General features: G+C 39.9%; 1 protein-coding gene across 3 annotated transcripts in view; it reads left to right on the top strand.

Moving 5' to 3' along the window:
• LOC122563244 (adenosine receptor A1-like) overlaps window positions 1-16842 on the top strand; it is a 74628-nt gene extending 57786 nt beyond the window's left edge. For 2 of the 3 annotated variants that reach the window (XM_043716862.1, XM_043716863.1), the window contains one exon: window positions 11266-13132. In XM_043716862.1, coding sequence (XP_043572797.1) covers window positions 11266-11926 — 661 coding nt within the window. In that variant the 3' untranslated portion in view covers window positions 11927-13132. Of the gene's footprint in view, window positions 1-11265; window positions 13133-15220 lie in introns of those variants that run through there. The other variant, XR_006315541.1, reaches the window with a different exon arrangement.
• Window positions 16843-19060: the final 2218 nt, after the last annotated feature.

The following is a 19060-nucleotide window of genomic DNA, read 5'->3' as shown; positions in this document are numbered from 1 at the left end:
GGGGAAATGAGGAAACTGGAGAAATCTGAGTTCATCCCTTGTGGTTGGAGGGTTCCTAGGCGGAAGATGAGGCGCTCTTCCTCCAACCGTCGTGTTGCTATGGTCTGGCGATGGAGGAATCCAAGGACCTGCATGTCCTTGGTGGAGTGGGAGGGGGAGTTGAAATGTTGAGCCACAGGGTGGTTGTGTGGATCTGACAAGGGAGTCGCGGAGGGAGTGGTCTCTACGGAAAGCTGATAGGGGAGGGGAGGGAAATATATCCTTGGTGCTGGGTCTGTTTGGAGGTGGCGGAAGTGACGGCGGATGATGGGCTGTACATGGAGATTGGTGGGGTGGTAGGTGGGGGCCAGTGGGGTTCTGTCCTGGTGGCGGTTGGAGGGGCGGGGCTCAAGGGCGGAGGAGCGGGAAGTGGAGGAGATGCGGTGGAGGGCATCGTCGACCACGTCTGGGGGGAAATTGTGGTCTTTGAAGAAGGAGGCCATCTGGGTTGTACGGTTTTGGAACTATCTTCTTCCTGACCTCTTCGCCCCCACCCCACTGCGGCCTATCACCCTCACCTTGACCTCCTTCTACCTATCGCATTTCCAACCCCCCTCCCCCAAGTCCCTCCTCCCTACCTTTTGCTGCCTGACCTGCTGCGCTTTTCCAGCAACACATTTTCAGCTCTGATCTCTAGCATCTGCAGTCCTCACTTTCTCCTCGGCAATTTATCATAACCAATTTACTTAACCTTCTCATCTTTGGACTGTGGGGGGAAACCAGAGCACCAACAGGAAACCCACACAGACATGGGGAGAACGTGCAAACCAGCTCTGATCTCCAGCATCTGCAGTCCTCACTTTCTCCTCGGCAATTTATCATAACCAATTTACCTAACCTTCTCATCTTTGGACTGTGGGGGGAAACCAGAGCACCAACAGGAAACCCACACAGACATGGGGAGAACGTGCAAACTCCACAATCACCTGAGGGTAGAATTGGACCCAGGTCCCAAGTTCTCTGAGGCAGCTGTGCTAACCACTGAACCACCACGTCACCCCACATGGAAACAACTGAAAGGTATTATAACGATGCAGTTTATTATCACTAAGATTGGCAAGAATTATGAGTCTCAGTAGGAAATTAGGAAATGAAGTTTCTGCCTCACTGCTCTAATTGGCTTCTTTGAGGAATTGACAAAGTTAGTGAATGATGGCATTCTGGCCAATGCTCATTTTGACTTCCAAATGGCTAATTAAATACTGCTTACAGATTTGAGGGCATCAACTGGATTCCTTCGTCACTGAAGATGGAGATGACTTCCATGCAGAGTCATCTGTGAATGTATGACTACCTTGGAAATGTTATCCTCAGTCACGTGCACTACAAGTCTATCTCCTCTGAGCTGAATGTGTGTCAATTCCTGATTTTCCTGTTCTTTTAAAATATCATAATGGTGGTAATGTTGTTCTTGCATTTGATGCCCATGATGTTCTGAATGTATCTCGTGTGAAAGCTATCCAGCTGCTTGATATGTCTGGAATAGGTACTCCATGGCTCTCGGGTACTACTCTACAGATACCACAGGTTTGTATACAGCAGTTTGCAAGTTTTTCTCTTCCTCCACAGTCTCTTGCTCAGATGGATAAATGCCAAACATACTCTGTGCAGTGGTAAATAGATTGCCAGTCACTGTAGACCTTTCTACAAATTGTTCTTCTGTGATAGGCAGCGTTATCGAGAGCATTCGGGGTTCAGCCTGGAAAGTTACTGCAAAATATTTCATCAGATTGGTCAGAATTACACTGGACAGAAAATTTTCTGTAAACTTGTTGACAGAGTTTTCATCAAAATAGAAGCAAAGATCAACAAGGGTCCAGGTCATCATTGAGACTTTGTTTAGTGCTGTTTATTATTTACATTAATAATTTGGAAAGGGCAGCTTTGCACAATTGAAAATTTTGATCAAATAACTAGATGACAGGGTGATTTAGGGGAGCTTAAGATCACTGCATAAACATGTCCGTTGACCGTGATCTTGCAGCATGAGTTTTTATAGTGCACCAAAAGCAACGATTTTCCTTTTATGTGATCTGGTCACCCATAATGAAAGTACCAGGCGCAGTTTGCCACCTGACTTCCATCAAATTTCCATTTTTTGTATGGCCAGGGACCGTTCTGTCTTCTCTGTCTAATTTCCCTTTTCTCTCCATCTCCAACTAGTGTTGAGGTGTTTCTCACCAGCTTCCCTGAGTCTATAGGGTTTCTGTGTTGACTCAGTCATCAGCCAGAATGCTGCCTGTCCAGGTTCTACTACTCTTTGTTCCTCAACATGTTTGAATTTGACGTTGTGGAGGTTTTGAAGACCTTAAGGTGAATTACCTCAAAGATTTTCATAGATGGTGTCAAAACAAGCTACTTAAGTTTTTCATGTTTGATCAGGCTGTTTTTGTTAATATACTCCTTTTAAAATGGCTTATTTGCTGCCACATAGTCAGTGGCACTGTCCCCAGGCAAGAGAGAGTAAACTTCATGAGCTTTCCCTGTCAGCCTGAATAAAGATCAACCCTAGGAGAATGAATAGCTTCAAATGGGGACCATTAATGGCTGACAGTGGGTTGTTTGTGGTAGCAGTCCATGTGATAACAGGCTTTGGTGTGGAGAGAAGGTATTAGGCCATACAATTATTGAACTGAGTCTAGAAGGTTGCAAGCTTCTCAATCGGAAAATGAGGCACTGTTCTTTCAGCTTCTCCCAACTCCTTACCCAACCCCACACACCAGTCCCCATACTCAGTCTGATCTTTAGCCTGAAACATCAACTCTCTTGCTCTTCGGATGCTGCCTGACCTGCTGTGCCTTTCCAGTCCCAGATTTTTGTCTGGTCAACTGTTTTTCTCTCTCTCTGGCCTCCAGCTCCACCTTTCGTTACTCCTCCCTCTTCCTCCCCATCTCTTCTCTAGCATATATACCAATATTTTTCTAGATCCAATCAGTTTTGAGAAAGGGTCACTGGGGCGACATGTTAACTCTGCTTTCTCTCCACAGATGCTGGCAGACCTGCTGAGATTTTTTCCTTCACCTATCTTGATTCTTTCTGCCCTAATCCGGGCTGTTTTCCTCTTGGGATGACAAAGGTACTAGAAGAGATAAAAGTGGGTGACACAACTATTACTTTTGGTGCAGGTGGGCAAGTATCTGTTGTGAGGGAATAGGCACCACAGAGTGCACACAGGGTTAGTGATGTCAGGAGTTGGGAGTAAGTCACAATGAGTAAGAAAATATGATGCTAGCAATAATGAGAGTGGTAGAGCATGAGCCTTGGTTGGAAGTGGGTATAATAGAGACAGAGTAAATGTCAGGTTTTGAAGAGACGATGGTGGCACATGAGCAGATGGAGTGGAGAAAATTATTGACCTTCTTCGTACATTGGGCATTCCTTCAGATGGATGAGACTGCTTTAACTAGGGTGACAACCTTGGACCAGGTTGACATGGTCAATGTTGTGACCTGTACTGCTAGACACGGGATAAAGGCAGTCCACCTCAGGACACCCTGCCCAACAGTACCTCCAGATACTTGTCCACAGAGCTGGGTCCCAATTTATTCTTACAGGAAAGTCAATGTTTCAGGCATAAGCCCTTCATAAGGATTCTCCTGCTCTTCAGATGCTGCCTGACCTGCTGTGCTTTTCCAGTGCCACACTTTTCGACTCTGACTCTCTAGCATCTGCAGTCCTCACTTGTTCCCAATTTCTTTTTGTCTGCCATGTCCAGGGCAATGGAATTAATTCTATTTAATTCTGAAATATCCTGGAAGTGGCAAGTTATTCCAGAAACAGTTTTTGGCAAATTGGGGCTGGAGTTGGGCATGAGGGACAGAGAAAGTAATTAATGAAATAAGTTTGGTGAACTACAATGAGAAAACACATGAGCCGTTGTGGTTTAAAAACTGCCCACAACTCTCACTTGGACAAACAAAAAAGATTCGGTCTTTTATATTTATCGTACTGGGTGTGAATTGTTTCCGCAATGAATGCGGGATTTATTTGGAATTAACCAGAGTGCTGATTTTACAAAATGTTCCCATTTCTTTCATAATTGCATCAATTATTAATAGATGGTTTGATAAATAACATGAAAAGTTACTAATTTGAACAGAGCCCAGAGAAACAATAGCAGAAGCATTTCTGCACACATTTAATTATTTATTTTTTAAAAATAAACAGTGCCAGAGGTTTAGCGTATCAATAACGTAATTGTATTCTAGAGCAGGAAAGAATGTCAAGAGTATTATGGACCAGTCGGCTTAATACAGTTGGTAGGAAAATAATGGAATTCTTAAAAGAAGAGAATAGAAAAACTCTTGAAATAAATATTGAATAATAATTAATCAGAATTGATTCCAAAGGGAAATTTTTGTTTGACCATCCTTTTGAATCAGAGATGATACATTGTAATGCAGTATGAGTAATTAATTGTTCTTTCAAAAGGCCTCTATGAAGTGCCCCATAATAGACTATTGCTAAAGGTCAGAGAATACAGAACCAGGAGACAAGTAGAAAAATGCAATGCTAGCTGCATTTGAGATACAAAGCAGAGAGTGGGCTTAAAGGGTAGTTATTTAAATTGGTGGAAGGTGTGGAATTGTATGTCACTAGGTCAGTGCTGTTGTTTACAATTTTCTATTTTAAATCAAAAGTGAAATTTCTAAATTTGTGGGTGAACCCAATGAATTGGGGTGGGGCTCGTGAATGCTAAAAAACCTTGCAACAAGTTACAAGAAACATTAATAAACCTGCAGAACTTTAAATAATTGGCAATGATAAGTGTGCCAACATTTTTTTCCTGACATTGGTGCTTATACTCCACACAAGCCTACTCCCATAGGAAACAAATTTTGATGAGGGGTTATTATTGAATTTGAAATATTAGCACTGGTTTCCTCCACCACAGATGCTACCAGACTTGCTGAGTTTCTCCAGCACTTTGTTTTTATTTCAGATCTCCAGGATCTGCAATGCTTTACTTTTATTTTAACAATATCCATCTTAATAAGGTTAAAAATCACACAACACCAGGTTATAGTCCAAAAGCAAATCAAGTAACAAACTTTACTTCCAGATGAATAGAACTGAAAAGCATGAAATGTTATGTTAAACTGGTATTGAAGCTTTGTTAGACTGCTTTTAGAGTATTGCAAGCAGTTATAGTCAATATGTTATAAAAATGATGTGGAGACACTGGAAAGGCTATAAAGATGATTTATGAAGATCAGAGGAGAGATGTGAGGTTTTATATTTTGGGAAAGGACAATACACTGGCTTTCTCTTGAAGAAGGCTGAGTGATGACCTAATAGAGGTATTTCAAATGATGCATGGTTTTGTTGGAGTGGATACAGAAATTCTTCACTGCAAGTGGAGTCGTGAATGAGAGACAACCAACATAAGATAATTGCTACAAAATGCCAGTAGGGCATTCAGAGGCAACCAAAGAATGTTGAGAATGTAGAACTCCCCAACAGAGAGGGTGGTAAAGGAAAAGGTACAAACCTATATAAGAGAAGGCCAGACCAAAATTTGAGGGAGAAAGACTGAAGAGCTTTCATTGATTCTGATGAAGAAATATACGTAGAACCTTGAATGGAGCATAAACACCAGGGTTACTTTTTTTTTTAAACATTCACCTGTGGGACATGGGTGTTGCTGGCTGGGTCAGCATTTATCTCCCATCCCTAGTTGCCCTTGAGAAAGTGACCGGTGAGCTGCTTTCTTGAATCACTGTTGTCCATTTTCTGGACGTAGACCCACAACGTCATTAGGGAGTAAGTTCCAAGACCCCGCAACACCAAAGGAACAACAATTTATAAAATCCACTTCTGACCTTATCGTTGAGGGCAAGGCATTGATGAAGCAATTGTAGATGATTGGGCCAAAGACACTACCCAGAGATGTCTTGGAGCTGAGATGAGTCCCTTCCAACACATACTACCATCTTCCTATGAACTAACATAGGCCGATAAGATTGAATGGTCTCTTTCAATGATGTTTATCCTCTTGAATACGTTGTTATGTTAGATACTGACATAATGTTAAATGAATAGCATTGATAACAATGGCATCTGTATGGCCATGTTGATGCATTTTTTGCATTAAATGACATTTGGTGCTCAGATGTACAAGGACAATTAGGGAGCTGTTTGTGCAGTTCTACAAAATTGTAGCAATCTTTGTTTAGAGATATAGTGTGAACATAACATACAATGTTGTGGGTCATTTTGATTTACTGCTGATTCCATTTGCTTAGAAATGGTTCATCTGGTCATTTTTTTTCCCTGAGCACAGATTTGCATAATGTTTTTGAAACAGCTGTTTCTGCCACATAAGTTCATTTGCAATGTAGATACAGACTTTAACCATTCTTTGCTTTTTATGTCAGGATATTACATTTTTATCATGCAACAATCATGTGATGTGTGCAGTAATGCAATAAAAATGATACGTGGAAATACATTATGACCATTTCTATGACCTACATCAGGTACAGTTCCAATTCTAACAGATACAGTCATCCAAATCCCTTTAGTAATTTATATATTCATTCGATCAAATGTAAAAATGTAAAATTACATTTTGTAGATAGCATGGCATCCTTTTCCAAGTTCCTTCATTGCCAATATTTAATCTGTTATTAAAAAGTTATTAGCAGCAGAGTTATCTCAGCAATGTCATATTTTAGCTGCTTTGTGTCCAAAATAACATATTCACTGCTTGCTCTTGGTGCAGACTGCACTAGACATTATTTTAGTTGATCTCTAGTGTTGCAAAAACATGCAACAGAAGTAGCTCAATGTAGAGTATCAGGTTGTAATAGCTGGCTGCATACAATGCTGCTTTGGCTTTTCAACTTCAATGCCATAGCTTTAGAAAATATATTCTGTTTAGAGGTGCAATTACACATTTCTGGAGCAGGTGGCACTTGAAAACTGGTCTTCTGGCTCAGAGATACCATCGCAGAACAAGAGCCAATACCCTATCACAACATCAGCAAGGAACATTGAGTTAGGAACTTCTGTTTCATGAAGGAATTGCTCACTGAAATCTCCTGCCTGCTAAAGCCTGAACTGCAACTTCAGAGCAGGCAAACAAGGCAATGCTAATGACTGTATAGAGGGCCATGACCATGAACAACCTCTGGTCAGACTCCTTCTAGTCCCTAACAGAGGGCACCTCCATAATCTCTCAATTTTCTATCCACTGTTGCATAAAGAGGTGACGAACGCATTACGAAGAGAGGAAAATATATGGTATTTTTCCTTTCCAGAGAAGGCAGCAGAGTGAGCCTGTAGCTAACAGTGTGTTTCCTTGTGGTGGATTGTGTCATTTTGTTATACCACAAATCTCACAGGCTTGTCCTCTTTAATACTCAGCAGTAACTGGACACAGTCGGGAGTGTGTTGCTAGAAAAGCACAGCAGGTCCGACAGCATCCGAGGAGCAGGAAAATCAATGTTTCAGGCTGGAGCCCTTCATCAGGAAGATTCCTGATAAAGCGCTCCAGCCCAAAATGTCAATTTTCCTGCTTCTTGGATGCTCCCTGACCTGCTGTGCTTTTCCAGCAACACACTCAACTCTGATCTCCAGCATCTGCAGACCTCACTGTCTCCTAGTAACTGTACACAGTCCATCGTGTAGGGCAATGCACAGTATCTTGGCTGCAGTCAAGAGCAATGTTCCTTCTGAGCTGTGCAACCACATGGCTATGCAGAAACTTGAAAGTTACTGTGCAGGGAAGGTAAGTGGCTGTGGTAAATGCATGACTGGAATTGCCATTGTCTAAGGCTTCATGGATTCCAAGTCCCAGCCACAGGAGCCTAGGAATGTGTTGGGGTGGGGTGCCCTGCCTGCTGTTGGGAATGGGAGTGGAGAAGGGGAGAGGGCTAAACAAGGGTAGAAGGGTCTTTCTGGTTGGAGAAGAGGAGGGCTACAAGGAGAGGGAAAGAAGTAGGAAGCACAGAGTAATCGAAGGGGCCACTTGTGCAAGTGGGATGAATGAGGCTAAGGAGGGCAAAGCTAAAAGCGAGAAGTTTGAGAGAATAGATTTATACAGATCAACAAAGGAGTATGCATCTAAATGGGAGGCAGGGAAACTTGAGCTCACTGAAGTAACAAACGTCTTGAAAATGAAATTGGAATCTCTTGCTTAAGGCTGCATGTAACAAAGTACAATATATGGCAAACACTACAGTAGATGCTATTGTAATGAACATTGTGTCAATTGTTAACTTTAAGTCTGGAATTAAATTTAGATACGGTGGCTCAGTGGTTAGCACTGCTGCCTCACAGCACCAGGGACTTGTGTTCCCTACAGTGTGGAAGCAGACCATTTGGCCCATTGAGTCTATACCAACTCTCCCAAGAGCATCCTACCCAGACTCACCCCTTCCCTCCCCACCCTATCCCTGTAACCTTGCATTTTCCCCAGACTAATCCACGCAGCCTGCATGTCCCCGGACACTATTGACCATTTAGCATGGCAAATCCACCTAACCTGCACACCTTTGCACTGTGGGAGGGAATCCACACAGACACTGGGAGAGCATGCAAACTCCACACATTCCCTGAGTCCTGAGTCCCTGGTGCTTTGATGCAGAAGTGCTAACCACTGAGCGACCATGCTGCCTTATAGAGATTGGCAAACATGGTGCCACTGTTTAAGAAGGGTGGTAAGGACAAGCCAGGGAACTATAGACCAGTGAGCCTGACATCAGTGGTGTGCAAGTCGCTGGAGGGAATCCTGAGGGCCAGGATTTACATGTGTTTGGAAAAGCAAGGACTGATTAGGGATAATCAACATGGTTTTATGCGTGGGAAATAATGTCTCTCAAACTTGACTAAGTTTTTGAATAAGTAACAAAGACGATTGATGAGGGCAGAATGGTGGACGTGATCTATATGGATTTCAGTAAAGCATTCGACAAGGTTCCCCATGGGAGACTGATTAGCAAAGTTAGATTTCATGGAATACAGGGAGAATTATCCATTTGGATGCAGAACTGGCTCAAAGGGAGAAGACAGAGGGTGATGGTGGACAGTTGTTTTTCAGACTGGAGGCCTGTGACCAGTGGAGTGCCACAAGGATCGGTGTTGGTACACTACTTTTCAACATTTATATAAATGGTTTGGATGTGAGCATAAGAGGTATAGTTAGTAAATTTGCAGATAACTCTGAAGGCTGACTGCTTGTTTGAAAGGGCACTGGGGGAAGTGAGCAGAAATGAAAACTGAAAGAAGCATGATATTTTCTCTAAGTACTGTGTAGTAACTTGACTGGATTGGTTTTTCATTATTAGATGTTCCTGGTTCTGCTCCAGATATGCCGACGTATGCTTCTCATTGAACATTGAAGTGTTGATTAGGGGTGGCACAGTGGCTCAGTGGTTAGCACTGCTGTCTCACAGCGCCAGGTATCTGGGTTCAATTCCAGCCTCTGGTAACTGTCTGTCTGTGTGGAGTTTGCACATTCTCCCAGTGTCTGTGTGGGCTTCCTCCGGGTGCTCCGGTTTCCTCCCACAATCCAAAGATGTGCAGGTTACTCTTCACCGGGTCGGTGTGGGCTTGTTGGGCCAATGGGCCTATTTCCACACTGTAGGGATTCTATTTCAGATAATCAACACAACAGTCACATTCATGTATGTAACAGTAAAAACATGCCCAAACAAGTGTTTGCTTTCTTATAGGCCATAATAGGCTTTACTTGGACATCACCACCACAGAGTTTTGGGTTTCTGCTCAGGCAGATGAATGGCTGGATGTTAAAGTGTAGAAATAAATTAGGTAGAGCTGGCAAAGGCAAATAGATTTCATAAAGTGTTATGTGTTTGACAATGTTTGAATTATGATCAATTGCAATGACAGTTCTGTCTCAGTCAGTGAACAGGGTTTGCTAAAATGCTGCTTTTGCTGCACAAAATTGATGATCAGGATTTAACTCTCAAAACTCTGACTAATCAAATTGGTGTTGTTATTGTGGAAGGACTTTGCTTAAGCTAAATAACCAGTGGGGAAATGGGATTAGTCTGTGTTGGGTGCAATGATTGCAATGCATGATGTTCCCATAAAGGCATGCAACACACAGCGTTTGTGCTGCCTGCTTATTAAAATGATTTCAACATGCAGTACTGCGAAACACATTGTGGGTTTGCTGCACACTCAACGGGGGAATTTGTATCTGTAGCAGACATGATGCATAGTTATCCTGGACAGGAGACAGGGTGCTAAGAGCGATCTGCACTCATGGAAATTTCCTTCTAACCAAGCTTGCAAGAGGAAATTGCAACAAATAGAACAACATGTGAGGGGGAGAGAGAGCCTCCCAGGTTTTTGGATGTGGTACTAGAGGCAATAATGATGCAGGTGGAAAGAAGATAAAGCAGGGACCAGGAAGACAGAAGGCAGGTCCTGAAAGGGCATGGAGCAGATAAAAGGGATGGGTGGGAAGAAGTTGATTTGCCCGAGGTAGCGTGATACAGTTTGATTTGCCCTAGATCACACACCTTTCTAGAGATGGTTCTGAGGTCTTCAATGGATGGTGTACAAGAGAATGGCGAGAAGTGTATATGCTGAAATGTTTGTTGAATTGGCACATCTGTCTCAGAGCGTATTCTCCCCATTAAGAGATGGAGAAGTCAGCTTCTCACGAGATACAGAACATCACACTGAGTTTGAAGCCCATTTTTTGCAATGTGGAAATAGTGGCCCACTCTATGATTTGTTGTTTTGTTATTTGTTTTCTGGGATGTAGACATTGGCAATTTGTTTCCCAACCCTAATCACCCATGAAGGTGGCGTTGCCTTCATGATCCACTGTTCTATTTTGAAGTGGTTTGCATCTCTGTGGCTAAAATCTAGCTCCCATTTATGATAGGTAAATATATTTAACACCAGTTGGGAATTAAAAATAAGATTTGCACATGCAATTATTCCTAGGAGTTTCATCATTACTTGTCCCTTTGCTGGATTAAGTGGAGTAAATAGACCTTCCTTTCTCCTCACCTGGTGAGAGGCATTTGCTTTTGACTGTCACCATCTAATGAAATAACAGCTACTTACGTTAGATACCTAACTACTGTTGTATCACTCCCATCAAGGTTTTGTACGTTGCTGCTCAAGCATTGTGTGCTTTTTTTTTAGATGTAACACTGACATCATTTTAGAAGGCAAATTGTCAGATCGAGCTTAAATGTGGAGTAGGTCATCTAACCTAGTGTTTTTGCTTTCACCCTACAGCTATAAGAGGACAGTTACGCAGAAGAGAGCTGGGACTGCTGTGGTTCTGTGCTGGGTTATATCTATAATTGTTGGCATGATCCCAATGTTTGGATGGAACAATTACACTGAAGCTACTCAAGATGGGCTGAACTCGAGTCTCGTGAACAACATGATTGTGTGCCAGTTTGAGACAGTAATCAGCATGGACTACATGGTCTACTTCAACTTTTTCGGATGGGTGCTCCCACCGCTCGTGTTAATCTTTGTTATCTACGTGGAAATATTTAATCTCATCCGGAAGCACCTGAATCAAAAGGCAGTGTCAATCAACAATTCCGATCCAAGCAGGTACTTTGGAAAGGAATTGAAACTTGCCAAGTCGCTGGCTCTAGTGTTGCTTTTGTTTGCAATATGTTGGCTTCCTCTACATATCATCAACTGCATCACACTGTTCTGTCCTTCATGCAACAAACCAATTATAGTGATGTACATTGCCATCTTTCTAACCCATGCAAACTCTGCTGTAAACCCCATAGTATATGCCTTCAGGATAAATAAGTTCCGAGTGACTTTTCTCCAGATTTGGAGCCAGTACATTTGGTGTAACAAAAATCACAATGCAAATAATTTAAGCAGAGAACAGTTAAGGGCTATACGTGAACAGAAAAGTATTATGTAATTTACTTCTTAACCTGATGCAATTGGCCTGGATAATAAAGTGTAAAATCATGAGCGAAGCTGATCTTGATACTTTGCTGCTGAGCTCATTAATGATTCAAATGTTGTGTATCATTATGGTGACAGTTCAAAGTGAATCCTCAGCTGCCACCTGACACCCTAGCAAAAAAATGTTTTATTTCGGGAGAAGCTGGCAAAGTCTTTAAGTCCTAATTTCTCGACTGTCTGCCATGTGTTTTCTCTCCTTGTCGTGTTTACATATTCTCAGATTTTAACAAAGACACTAAATCAGAAGCAGGGTGACCTTAAGGTGAGATACCTGGCTACCAGAGAGCAGAGGATCAGAAAGTTTTCAGTTGACTCTCAGTGGACAGTCTTTCTCTCCCAAGATTTGACTTCAAAGATCCCACCTAAAAGGAAAGGATTTCAAAGTTCCCCGATAAATAAATCCTTGACATAGTAACATCACTGCTCAAGTGCCAAGATGGAATATTCCATGTAGACAGCAAACTGTCACTGAAGGATTCAATCATTTTTACACGCTGGGATTATTTCAGATCAAGACACCGATGTACTTAAATGGACAAGATTAAAACTGCTGCTTAAGACCATCATCGTGCATCATCTTACAGAATGTGGCGACCTGACAATATGCTTTACCAGCAAATGGATTTTATAAAATTGTGAGTGTACTTTTCACTGTATTACTCTGTAAAAATATAGCCAACAGGCCTTACATTTAGACTAAAATTATTGATGTGGTATTTTAATTAACATTTTAATCTGTAGCAGTTATTTAGAAGACAGAAGTCATTATTATTGATCAAATATTTGCACTAAGACATTCATAAACATCAGCTGTGTTGATTTTTCATGCAGCTTAATGCAAAGTTTGTGAAGAGCAAGTTGTATGTAATGTTCTCTGTATTTAGTCTGAACATTTGTCTGCATTCAGATGATGTAAGCCAATGTACAATTGAACAACTTCTGTGTCAAATACATGCCATATAATGATCACTTGACACCAGTTCATCCTGCTGATCAATCCAGTACCATCAACGATTCATATTTATGATAAAGGTGACTCCCAGTCACTATCAGATATCACTGATCAATATTATTCATCTGAATAGTAATTATGGATTCAACTTCCAATGTAATCAACAGCTCATATTTACAAAGATTTTCTCCTTAGCAATAAATAACTTACTTTTTGTTTCAGTTCTTTAATGTCAGCCTCATAAGAAAACGTCTATTTCCAGCCATGACCTCTACAGTAGATGTACTGAAGTGATGCCTACCTGTACACTTTTAGTAGAAGCTCTGAATATGGTGGAATTATTTTATAGGGTTCTTGAGTTAAGTAGCTATCAATGCTACTTTTCACTAGAGACTTACAGTCTTTAATTGGAGCAGTTTGATTTTTTTAAAAATTCATTACCTATCAAATGGAGAAGTTTCATTCAATAAAATCTATTTAGCACTAATTATTGTAATAATCATCACAATATTAACAAATGGTTATAATATCCGAGTCAAGATGAATAGTTTTGTTGCGCCCCAGCATTTGTTTCAGCGGACAGACAGTGATTAATGCCAAAGCACTCCAGCATCTTGAACCTTCATCTTTCCCTCAATTTCTTCAAAACATAAACAAAAGTAGATTATATTTTCCTGCTGATCCAGTGATTTCTTTGCATGTCAGGAGTATTACTTAAACATACTGCCACTTTTAAAACTAATTGAAAGTTCTTGTTTTGCTTAGTAAGTGCATTTTAGCTTGCTTTAATTACTGACTGTAAAATGGACTGTTTGCTTTAGTCATACTAAGTCTTGCCCCACCTTTGAAATCATTCTCTGACACTGATTCTTACAGATGCTCCAGCCTACTAAGTATTTTTTACTTCTGCATCAACTTGCCAGAATTATGTTTACTTTTATGTTTTCTATCTCGTTACATGTGTGTCTTTAAAACTCGAGTCAAGACAGTGGTGCTGGAAAAGCACAGCAGGTCAGGCAGCACCTGAGGAGTAGGAGAATTGATGTTTTGGGTACAAGCCCTTCATCAGGAGTGAACCATTCCTGATGAAGGACTTGTGCCCGAAACGTTGATTCTCCTGCTCCTTGGATGCTGCCTGACTTGCTGTGCTTTTCCAGCATCACACTTTTTACTCTAGTCTCTAGCATCTTCAGTCCTCACTTTCTCCTCCCTGTCTCTAAACCTAACCTTGTTACAGATATCACTGAATTCTGGGTCGCAATCATTTTGAATCTGTTTAGGCACACACAAATTCCTGTTAATCCAGTGGAACCATAAGTAACTGCCCAGAACAGATTCGATTTTAGTTTAATCCTGAGTTTATACTTTGTTGGCTGATCTCAACTGAAGCGCCAGAAAGAATGATAATTGACTTCAGCACATCTCTTTTCAACTGAGAGTTACATCAGCTGTAGTTATTGATTCATTGCAGGCAAATGGGACTAGCTCAATTTAGGAAACCTGGTTAGCATGAACAAGTTGTGCTGAAAGAGTCTATTTCCGTGCTGTATGACTCTTATCTGCTTATTAACCAGTGACTCATGAGGGATGGTAGGGACAGGTAAGCACACTCCTAGTTTTGGGTCCAATTCCTTCCACAGTGAAATAATTTCCATTACGCACTGTCTAGACTTCACATTTAAAAATAATAACCATCTTTGTGAAGGACTAGATTTTTCTTGGTGCTGGTACCAATGTGAATCACTGCCTTCAGGAAAGGAGCCTTTACCCTAGCCCCAAAGAAATCAAACAATGTTAAATGCCTGAAAGGTAATGTATTTCACGGTTACTAAAGAAATCTTTAGGAATGCACGTTTAAAGTTGAAGATACTTTAGAGAGTATTCTAGCAAGCAATTATTTATTTTAATTCAAAATCTTTAACCATTCTCTAAAAACAAACATCCTGATAAGTTATTTTTGTTTTTAAAATCAAAACATCAGTTTGTCTCTGCAGGTTTAGAATATGATTATTGCAAATGTATTCATAAACTTCTCTGATGCACGTTATTACTATTAGGTTCGAATGGACATCACATAGTAATTTTGTGTTGTACTTGAGGTTTATGTATAGGGAAGTTAAAATGAGAAATTAGATATGAACTGAAAATGAGCTTATTGCACTTGAAAATGAGTATTAGCCTGCACCTTGAGTAGGCCATTTCCTTAGCAATGTAAACTGTAATGGATTTCCACTATCTTGAATTCACTTTAATGGAGGTAACCTCATAAATTGATCACTCTCCTTTTATTTTCAGCAGTTAAGTGTCAAATGCACCAACTTTCCAAGTTCCAGCTTAGGTATTAGCAGTATCATGGACTTTATGGTACCTAAACCTCGCAAGAAAAATAGCAGTTCTTAATATTCCACTTCCTTTTTATATCTGTGTTTGAAACAAGATTGATGAAAATCTAGCAATGTCATCTCTCAACATACTTAAAGTCCAGTGTAATGACAACTGTATGATCAATGTGGAGGATAGCTGACTTTGTTCAAGTCCACTATTACATGTGTGAAAAATGACTTTATTTGACACATTTATTAAAATTCCTTGCATAAATATGTCTTCTATTCCTTTGCAAGAGATTTGTTTGGTATGTTATGAGTCAGAAAGTAGCTTTACCATGTTATAAGTGAATTAGTTAGTACACTGTTTTATCCATCATATACAAAACAGCTCCAGATGAAGGCTTTTCTCTTTCTAGTGTACTGTGGCATCTATTCTCATATATTTAATAGGAATCCAAAACAATGATTGTTTCACCTTTTGGAAAAAACAGATCTGTGTGACAGAGTAAGACTTTGATAGAATCACAATTTGTCATATGGCACTGCGAGTTAGAATGAAAAAGCTCAATAAATGAACTGGTAAATTATGTGCCTTGTGCCTTGTTCTGGTAGTATCTTATCACATGAAAAGACAGGTTTGTGAAAAGCTTTCTGTATTTTCTCACAAGTTCGTCATATTAAAGTTTTGAATTGGAACTATTGAACAAGTTGAAATTGATTAAGTAATGACGACCAAAATTCAGAAACAGTTGCTTCTTGTTTGGTGCTGTTAAAAAATAATGGAACTCATCAGCATTCTTCAAGAGGGAATTGTTTCTGTATTGTTTGACTTATGACTTTGGAGATCTACTTTATGGAATCAGAGGACATAAGAAGAGGGCAGTAAAAAGTTGAAAATTATTTTGAATGCTATCAAACATAATTGCTTTATAAGTTTGAATGTTAAAAAGGGCACAGTGATTCAGTAATGGTCTGGTGGTCATTTTGGAAAAATAGCAGAAAGCAAGTAAATCCATTGTCATCAAAATCATGCAAGTCCTTTCAGTAGAATCAAGACAATGGTCTTCAAAATGAAATTCTATGGCACATCTTATTGAGTGAATCATTTTTTTTTAATACAAATTGACTTTATTGTACAATGTATAAAATGAGCCATCATAGGCGATGTTCTGAATGTATCAGATTGTTTAAAAATGTGACCAACCTCATGCCCTATAAGATGTAATATTTGTTAATGTTTTCCATCAATATATGAAATTAATTTGCAATTTTACATTGTTTAAACCCTGTATAGACTTAATTGAATTCACAATGGAGCCTCTCACTTTCATGCATCTGTTTATTTGTGAGCTGATTTACTGTACACTAATGTTTTCCAACAGATATTGTTTTCTAAAAGGAATTTCAGAATAGCACAATGAGAACGTAGCTCTGTACAAATGAAAGATCTTATTTAAATTAATTGGTAAATACAAATGTCATGGTTTGAAGTAATACAATTACTGTGTTCATACAGTAGGTGAATGTATAAATAAAATATATATTTCAGGAAGTATTAAAATTAAAAAAAAACAAACAGCTAATCAGTTGGTTCTTGGTTTTCCGATTTGTTTTTCTGATATATTATTGCACCCTCTCATATTACCTGAGACTAGGTCAACAGACAAACCGACTTGGTTAATTGTTATCTTCCATTGTTTGTAAGAAAATAGCATGGGACGACACCACCTTGGAAATTTCTCTTCCACCTATTGCTTGGATGGGGAATGACTGAGATAATCTATGTTTGACAATACATAGAAAACACACACACACACACATATTAGAATTGCTGTGGTCCATTTGGTATAGGCACCCATTGGTGATAAGGAATTTGACCCCGCAATTCAAAGAATGGTACTACATTCCCAAGTCAGGATGATAAGTGGTTTGGAGGGGAATTTGTAGGTGGTTACATTTTCCTGTCTGTGTTGCCTTTGTCCTTCTAAATGATAAGGTTGTGGATTTGTAAGATGCTGTTTAAGGAGCCTTAGTGAATTTCTGCATCTTGTAGATGATGCACACTGCTGCAACTGAGTGTTGACAGTGGGAGGGGGAGTGGATGAATACTTAAGGCGGTGCCAATCAAGCAGACTGCTTGTCCTGGATGATGGCAAGCCTCTTGCATGTTGTTCAAATTCTTGACTAACCTGTAACCATCAATTTTAACCTGTAACTATCATCAACAAGTCAAGAATTACTTTTTGCTGTGCATGTCTCTCCTCCATCCTTCTAAGGTGCAGACATAATGTGAAATGTTCATGAGCAGGGACAACAAGTTTGAGGGGTTTAATTGCCTTTTCCTAAGTGTGTTCATTAATTTCCTTACAGATTTAGAGGGTTTCCTGCCAGCATCATCACCTATTGCAGAGAAAGCTAGAGGAGAGGATGATTCCGGTTCGGAAAATGATATCTCTCCCAAGGGATTTAATATTCAATGTCCTTCACTGCCCCTTTCCTGAGAAAATTCTGCTCATGCTAAATTTTTCTCCACTACTCTACTCAAAATCTTGTAGCAGAAAATAGAATGATCTTAGTGGAACAGAACTAACCGAGTTTGTCTTGCAGAAAGTCAGCATGGATATGAAGGGGAAAGTGGCCTCATCCAGCACTGAAATGATTTTATGATTCCATTTTCTAAGACCATGGTAGTGTAGTTTTCTCCATTAGAAGACAAACAGATTGTCTTGTCACTGCCCCAAAACAGAAAGAAAAAATACTAGGGAAATTAGTCTGAGATAGGAGAGCAATGGAATGCAATTGTGTACATAGGTCTTAACCAAAGTTATTACTTCTTTCTCCCTCTAATTTAACAATCAGCTCTAACCTTCATAGATCACAGTCTCACCCAATGTCTAGAAAAGCTTAGCATCACTTCCTAAGCCTCTAGTGTCCTTTTTAACCATCAGCACCATCACTTCAAATGCTGCAGCAATGTTCATGGTATAGCACCATGGATTCTCTTCCTCAGCAGTACCAGTGGCATGATCCAGACATTGAGGTTCTCCAACTATTGCTCTGCATGAAACAAAAGAATTCTGCTCAATAAATCAAGTTGCATTTATTGATGTGCGGAAAACTGACGATTTTAGTAATGTTTCTGGATCACATTCTAAGATTTCACTGGTTTATGGTAACTCAAAAAGTCATATTCATTTTTATTCCAAGGAGATGTAGGACTTTAAAGTATTCAACTAGTGCTTTGAAGATCAGGTTCAGTGAATCAATCCATTTTTACATGAAAAGTTATGGGGTTTTTTTATCCAGCAGTTTTGATGGTTCAACATTTTTTTCTCCTTGTCAATTTTGTAAGTTTGTATTGTTGATAGAATGATTGCTTTTATTTTGATAAATATGAAATGTGATGAGAACTTCACATGACATGAAACATGGTAGTGTTTTTTCCTATCATCTTTGTGGTGCTAATCTGCTCAATCAGTTTTCTTTAGCCTCATTGACATGGATCAGTTCAGAAAGCCCTGTAAGAAGGAGGTTTAAGCCTATGAGCTGACATTATTTAAACCATTCCCCTACAGAAGAAAACAAGTGAAATTGTCTTCAAGGCTCTTCCCAAATCGCTGCTAAAAGTCATGGTCTGCGACTTTCTTCAGACATTTCGGCTGAATTTATGCTTGTCAGAATCAATCACTTGCAATAAGGTTTGTGAAGCATTGTGATGCTCTGACTAATCTGTTACTATTTAATCTATTACAATTATATATCATTAAGAAAATCAGTATTTATTTAAAGCTTGTTTTAATTGGTCATT

The sequence above is a fragment of the Chiloscyllium plagiosum genome, chromosome 26, assembly GCF_004010195.1.
Source record: "Chiloscyllium plagiosum isolate BGI_BamShark_2017 chromosome 26, ASM401019v2, whole genome shotgun sequence".
Taxonomy (NCBI): Eukaryota; Metazoa; Chordata; class Chondrichthyes; order Orectolobiformes; family Hemiscylliidae; genus Chiloscyllium; species Chiloscyllium plagiosum.
The sequence above is the reverse complement of the archived record's forward strand: the minus strand, read 5'-3'. Positions and strand labels throughout refer to the sequence as shown.